The 6,767-nt window shown below is 39.0% G+C and overlaps 1 protein-coding gene across 1 annotated transcript; it reads left to right on the top strand.

The window, feature by feature from the left end:
- Window positions 1–425: 425 nt before the first annotated feature.
- LOC113771269 lies at window positions 426–5,905 on the top strand. The gene is made up of 2 exons (XM_027315868.1): window positions 426–1,253; window positions 5,462–5,905. Exons 1-2 carry the CDS (start codon window positions 426–428, stop codon window positions 5,903–5,905), a joined length of 1,272 nt encoding a protein of 423 aa, XP_027171669.1.
- Window positions 5,906–6,767: the final 862 nt, after the last annotated feature.

Genomic DNA, 6,767 nt, shown 5'->3' with positions numbered 1-6,767 from the left:
CGAAGGAATGCGTAATGTTATGGAGACGTTTCATCTAGATCAGATTGCAATCCTCGAACAAGGTTCCCGACGAGTGAGAGGGTGGGGCATCTGGGCCAAATTCCCTTCGGATAGAGAACTCAGGTCAGTATCCAAGAAATCTCAAACTTCGTTCCAGATTCTATCTAATGATTAATGCATGTTTTTGGAATATTCGAGGGATCTCAAAGCCTCCAAACCTTAGACGACTAAAGAAATTAATTTGCATGAATAAGTTAGCGGTTGTGGGAATTTGTGAACCCAAGTTATCTAGTGAAGAGGTTGAGTCGATTCAAAAACGGTTAAATTTCGATTTTGTAATGTGTAATTCGTCAGGGGAAGTATGGGTTTTCTTTCATGCCCCTTTTACTAGTCGGGTTGTTGGAGAATCGGATTAGCACATCTCCATGCTATTGGGGCATCCTTGGTTTCCTACTGACATTCTTGTCTCCTTTGCTCATGCGAAATGCCAGTTGGCTGAGCGGGAGAGGCTCTGGGAGGGTTTGTTACAAGATAAGCCATGGCAAGGGCCTTGGTATGTGGTAGGAGATTTTAATCTCATTCTATCAGGAAATGAAAAGAAAGGGGGGCGGCAATTTTGGCCAGCGGAGGGTCTAGAGTTGTCTCATTTTATGAGCAACAGAGGGGTGTTTGATGTAGGTTTCTCTGGTTCTATGTTCACCAAGTGCAATAATAGATTTGGGAGAGCACGAATTTGGAAACGTCTGGATAGAGTGTTGATTAATATGGCCTGCCTGGATTTCTCCTTGTCAGTTTCAGTTTCACATTTGGTTCGTGCGTCGTCAGATCATGCTCCGCTCCTGATCTCCTTCACCTCTAGAGCCAACATTAAGAGTCGTTCAATCCGATTTTTGAACATCTGGCCTTCCAAGGATGGTTTTCTAGATTTGGTTAGGTCAGCCTGGCAAAGTAAGGTGACCAGGTCGCCTTTCTATGTGGTTTGGACAAAATTAAGGAGTGTTTCCCGTGCCCTCCACCTGTGGAATAAGGAGACATTTGGTGATGTGTTTGAGAATATTAAGAAGGGGGAAGCTGCAGTGGCTGCGGCTGAGCGTACAGTCCAATCTGACTCCTCCGTCGAGGCCCATACTGAGCTACAGCGAGCTCAATCCCACTTGAATAAGCAGTTAGCAATTGAAGAGCTTTTTTGGAGTCAAAAGGCTAGGATCAAGTGGCTACAACACGGAAATCATAATTCGAAACATTTTCATTCGGTAGTCAAGCAGCGGCATTTTCAAGCTACTATTCACAAGATTCGGGATTCACGGGTGTCGCGCCCGATTTTTAATAAGAAAAATAAAAGACAAGTTTAGAAAAAATGGCTTTTGATTCAATTTTTGATTGAAAAATGAATTTTTGATTTAAAAAGAAAATGAAAAACATGGGTCTAAATGGGACTTGAAAATGCGACGATTTGACCCAAAATATAGTTTAAAAAGGGTTTTTGAAATAAAAATCGGAGTCGCCACTTGGTATAGAGTTAAGGTGTACCAAGTCACCTAAAAATGAATTTTAAAGAAAAAGTAGAAAAACCCTTTTTAAACGACTCCAAGTCTACGAAAATCAGAGAAAAAGATTCGGGAGTCACATTTGAAGAAAGGGAAGGCAAGGATAAGAATCCAAGGCACCCTTTCAACCTAGCCAAGGCTAGTTGCGCGATTTAGTCAAAGATTTTCTTATTTTAACCTAAAGATTTATCACATTTGGATGTACTATATGAATGCAAACCCTAGACCTAAAAGGGTATCGGGGGGTCAAAATTTCTCTTCAAAGCTTAATTGGTACCAATCACATTAATTGTGACGCCCAATAAAGACTCTTCGAAGAAGTCACGAATAATGCAAGTCATGAGACTCGAAAGAAAGCAAAAGCAAAGAAAATAATAATAATAAAAAAATAATAATATACAAATGTGTATGACCTAAAGGAATGCATCATAATGGGTGCAGAGGACTAATGTTCGTGACTCAATATTCCCTTTAATAGAGGGAATACGAGCGTGCTAAGGCTAGAAAGCCAAACTCGTTCATATCCCATATCCAAGGGGTTACTCCCTATCTAATCAAGCAAATGCACTACCCTAATTCTAATTCTTAAATGGAAATGCAAGTCTAATGTCATGTTTTCATACAAAGGGGTAAGGAATATACATATAAAGGGAAATACGGGATAAGGGCTATACATATAAGGAAAGTGTCATACAACATGGTAAAGCCCTAAAAGTGAAAAAACATGCATGAGATGAAGTGATTTGATCACACAATCATGATCTAACGCTCGAGGGGCTCCTAAGGGTCTAGCGTTGGACTAGCCCATGTCTATGAATTCCTACTAGCATTGGACAAGTGGAAAATCGGAACAAAAGGGCCACAACTAGCATTGGACTAGTGTGGTGACGTCACACATCGGTTACAATCAAATAAATCATGTAAGACCTAATAAAAGCATGTAAACACATAAATCACGTATAGCACATAACATATAAGCATGATATCTAGATGCAAGGCCCTAAGAAAGCGGATAACACATAACACATAAGCATGCAAAACATACCAAGCAAATAAAGCAAACAAGCCCTAACTATTACATTGGGGGGGACCCTACTACAATCTAAGAGGGGAAAAAAGAATAAAATAATTAATAACCTAGCTATTACAACCTTGGCATTAAATTGCCTTTCACAAACAATTACAAATTAAATTAAAATAAAATAGACAAAGATTGAAACAAAATAAAGCGAATAAAATAAAAAAAAACATTCAAAAGGCATGCAATTAAGCTCATGTAGTCACATAAGTGCGCACATAGGGTCAAATAAAGTAAAAATAAAGGATTAGGGTGTACCTCCCTTAAATTGGAGCCCTAATGAAATGAAATCACTTATTTGCCCTCCAAAATACAATGAAAAGGTCAAGGCATCATTTTAATTAACAATAATCTCATGAAGTAAAGAATAAACAGAAAATTGAATCACTCAAAGCATGCAAATAAAAGTAAACAACACATATTTGACAAATTGAAACAAAAGGACCTAATCGAAGGAATTAAAGAGATTTTGGGGGTCAACGTATTATTACAAATATTGGGGGGTCTCAACTAAAATAAGGTGAAACCTACCAATCAAAAGATAAAATTTGCAAAAATAAATGAAAACCAGTTGGTTACGATTAAACAACAAACTTTCCCAAAATTCCACAAAAATTCTAATCAAAACTATAAATATAGAAAAAGTTATTAAAACCCTTCAAATTCCTCCTAAAACTCCTTACAAATCTATCCAAGAATCATATTAAAGCATGCCAAAAGCAATTAAGATTCTAGAGTGACAAAATTGATTAAATTATTCAATTAACTGGGCCATAGTGATATTAGACAAAAACAGAGGGGCTGAAATGCAATTCTTGGAAGATTGTTTCATGCATCTTACGAAGAAGCTTTCTTTCTTTCGCAGCTTCAAAAGCTTTCTGCTAACTTCCTACTGCTACTTACTCATGCAAAGATCATCCGTAAATTTAAGCAAAACCCAAGAATCCATTAAAATTTCATCCCAACATCATACCAACATAAAATTGGTGACCCGAAAACCCCCCTTTCTCCTTTATGTCCTTTCGGGTTTGCAAACAAAGAGACAGCAGACCATTTTCATCAAAACAAATCATCGAAACATGTCTCAAGTTACGCTTCAAAAATCACTGCGATAATTAAAATGATATGGTAGTACTTCAAACACATGATTCACAGTCTCTCACAAGCTCATGTAACCCAGGTTTCAAACAGGATGATCAGCAAGACAACAAGGAAGGGAAAATAACTATAACAACCCAGGTTATCCAACCTTGACAGCAACAAATAACTCAGTATTCATGGCTATGCATATGAAAACCAGCGCTAAAACAACAAAAGGAGGAGTTGTGATTACCTTAGAGGAGTAAAATGAACGTGCAGCACCCCCCAAGAAGCCGCGCTGATTCTAGAAATGAAAGTCGCAAACTTCGTCGCCGACGTTCCAGGGTTGATGAAGACACCAGTTTGTGACCAGATTTGATGAGCTTCCCATGGTGTTTTCCTCCAGATGTCTGAACCTAAACTACTCCTTTTACTTTGTAGATTGAGCAGATTTTAAAATTTTCTTAAAAGAACCAAAGGCCGGAAAGATATGAGAGCTCCAAGATGGCTGACAATCAGCCTTTGTTGAGAGAAAAATTGCAGCTTTTCCTTCTTTTTTTCTTTCTTTCGGATCTTTTCCTTTTCTCTCTTTCTTTCTTCTCCCCTGCAGCGTCTCTCTCTTTTTTTTGATTTGGCCTGAAGCCCTCTTCACCTCCCTCCTCGGTTTCTCTTCTTGTTCAGCTGAACGTCTCTCTCAATCTCCTATCTCCCTCACTGTTTTTCTTTTTCGCTCCGTCGCTTTCTCTAGTTCTTCCAGCAGCCCTTTTTCCTCCTTGCTTTTTGCCCGAAGTTCCCCCAAAACCTCAGCTCTCTCTCGCCCTTTCTTCCTGCGTCACTTTTCCGGGTTTTCTTGCTCCGCTCCTCCCTACCCTCTCTTTTTCTTTTCGCCCTCTCTTTTTTTGCATCAGCCGTCACCAACTCCAACCGTCTGTGTTCTATCTCCTTTCTATCAGACTTCAGCCGCCTCCCCCCCCCCACTTTTTCTCTCGGTTGCTTTCTCCCAGCTTTTATTCCAGCAACTTACTCTCGAAACCTAACATCTAAGGCACACAAATAAACTCCATTTTTTTTGCACATTTTTACAACCTTAGATCTTCATGATTTATGACAAACCTTGGATCAAGCTAGGGATTTTTCTTGGAACGAATCAGACGGAGGAGAAAAATGGAGCAAAGAAATGAAATTGGAGTTTTCTTCGCCGCTTTGTACCTTGTGCTTGTAAAAAATGAAGGCAAGGGCTCGAATCCTGTATGGCTCAAACCCGTGCGAGCTTGCTTCCCCTTTTTTTAACACACAATGAAATAATTTAAACAAGATAAATAAAACGCTAAAAGATTGAATTTAAAAGAAATAAACATTTTTTTTGTGAACAATTTTCTCTCTTTTTCTCTTTTTCGATAAATCCTAATACTAGAAAGTCTTTTAAAAAAATAAAATAAAAATAAAAATGAACAACCGGATCATAAAAATAAAAATAACAATAAAATAATAAGTAATAACAATAATGATCTAAAATGCTATGAGATTAATAATAAAAATAGATAACAATTATCACTAAAAAATTAAAAAAAAACTAACAATAATTTAAAAATTTGGTGTCTACAACGGGGAGAGTGGGCAATGGATGATGCAGCTATAAGAAAGGAAGCTGTAAGGTATTTTAGAAATTTGTTCTCGGCCGATCCTATATTCGATTTTCAGCTTCTCCATGTTATCCCTAATCTTAGTTTTGATATTGATAATATTTGGATTGGAGGAGAACCCCTCCTTAGAAGAGGTGAGAAAGGTGATCTTTGAGATGGATGGTGATAGTGCGGCTGGACCAGATGGTTTCACATGGAAATTCTTTATGGTTGCCTGGGAAGTGGTGGCTCAAGATGTGTACAAGGCAATTTTGAGTTTTTTCTGTGATACGGAACTGCCCCATTTCGTCACGGCAACGTCTATTATTCTTTTACCCAAGATTATGAATCCTAATGATTTTACCCAATTTCGACCTATTAGTGTATGTAACTTTCAGAATAAAGTTATATCTCGACTTTTGGTGGGTCGGCTGTCAAGTGTCTTGCCTCGAATCATCTCTCCTCAGCAGAGTGGCTTTGTTAAAGGGCGGTCTATTTCGGATAATTACTTGCTGGCTCAGGAACTGATGTCGGAGATGGGAAAGAAGTGCAGGGGTGGGAATCTGGCTCTTAAGTAAGATATGGCTAAGGCGTATGATAAGGTTTCTTGGCGGTTTCTTATTGCAGTGTTGCGACGGTTTGGTTTTGGCAAAAAGTTCATAGACATGGTGTGGAGGCTGATTTCCAATGTTTGGTTCTCCGTGATTATCAATGGCGTTCCTTATGGTTTCTTTAAATCCTCTAGGGGATTACATCAAAAGGACCCTTTATCGTCGGCTTTATTTATTATTGGCTCGGAGGTCTTTTCCCGAGGTTTGAATTCTCTTGTTACTCAGTCAAGTTTCATGGCGTTTAAGGTACCTAGGCATTGCCCCCCTATTACCCATTTAGCATTTGCAGATGATGTCATCATTTTTGCTAATGGGGGTGCGCGGCCTCGTTGAAGAGGGTCATGCAGATACTGGAATGGTACCAGAATGATTCAGGCCAATTGGTTAACGTGCAGAAAAGTGGATACTTAGTTCACCCTCGAATCTCCACAGCTCATCGGGGAGTAATTGAGCGGATCACTAAATTTCAGAAGAAAGATTTCCCGGTTCATTATCCGGGAGCTCCGCTATTTATTGGTAGAACAAAGGCAAGTTACTACTCGGACCTGTGCCAAAAGGTTCTAGGCAAGGTATTGTCTTGGAAGTCACGGCTTTTATCATTTGGGGGAAAAATTGTATTGATTAAACATGTCTTGTCCAGCATCCTGATACACCTGTTGGGGTTAGGCGTGATACCAAATGGAATTTTCAGATTGATTGAAAGAGTTTGTGGGAATTTTTATTGGGGATCAGGCCAGGAGATGAATAAATTCCATTGGATCTGGTGGAGAGACTTATGTTATCCCACTAATGAGGGTGGGGTGGGGTTTTGGTCAATTAGTGATACTTA

This window comes from Coffea eugenioides, chromosome 5 (assembly GCF_003713205.1).
Source record: "Coffea eugenioides isolate CCC68of chromosome 5, Ceug_1.0, whole genome shotgun sequence".
NCBI classification, from domain to species: domain Eukaryota; kingdom Viridiplantae; phylum Streptophyta; class Magnoliopsida; order Gentianales; family Rubiaceae; genus Coffea; species Coffea eugenioides.
Note: the sequence above shows the minus strand (reverse complement) of the source record. Positions and strands in the feature narration are given on the sequence as shown.

Bases quoted from the DNA above. Each gene is read 5' to 3' on its own strand.
- LOC113771269 (XM_027315868.1), top strand. From the start codon at position 426: ATGCTATTGGGGCATCCTTGGTTTCCTACTGACATTCTTGTCTCCTTT. The intron at 1,254-5,461 runs GTAGTCAAGCAG...TTTGGATTGGAG, and splicing joins ATTCGAAACATTTTCATTCG to GAGAACCCCTCCTTAGAAGA.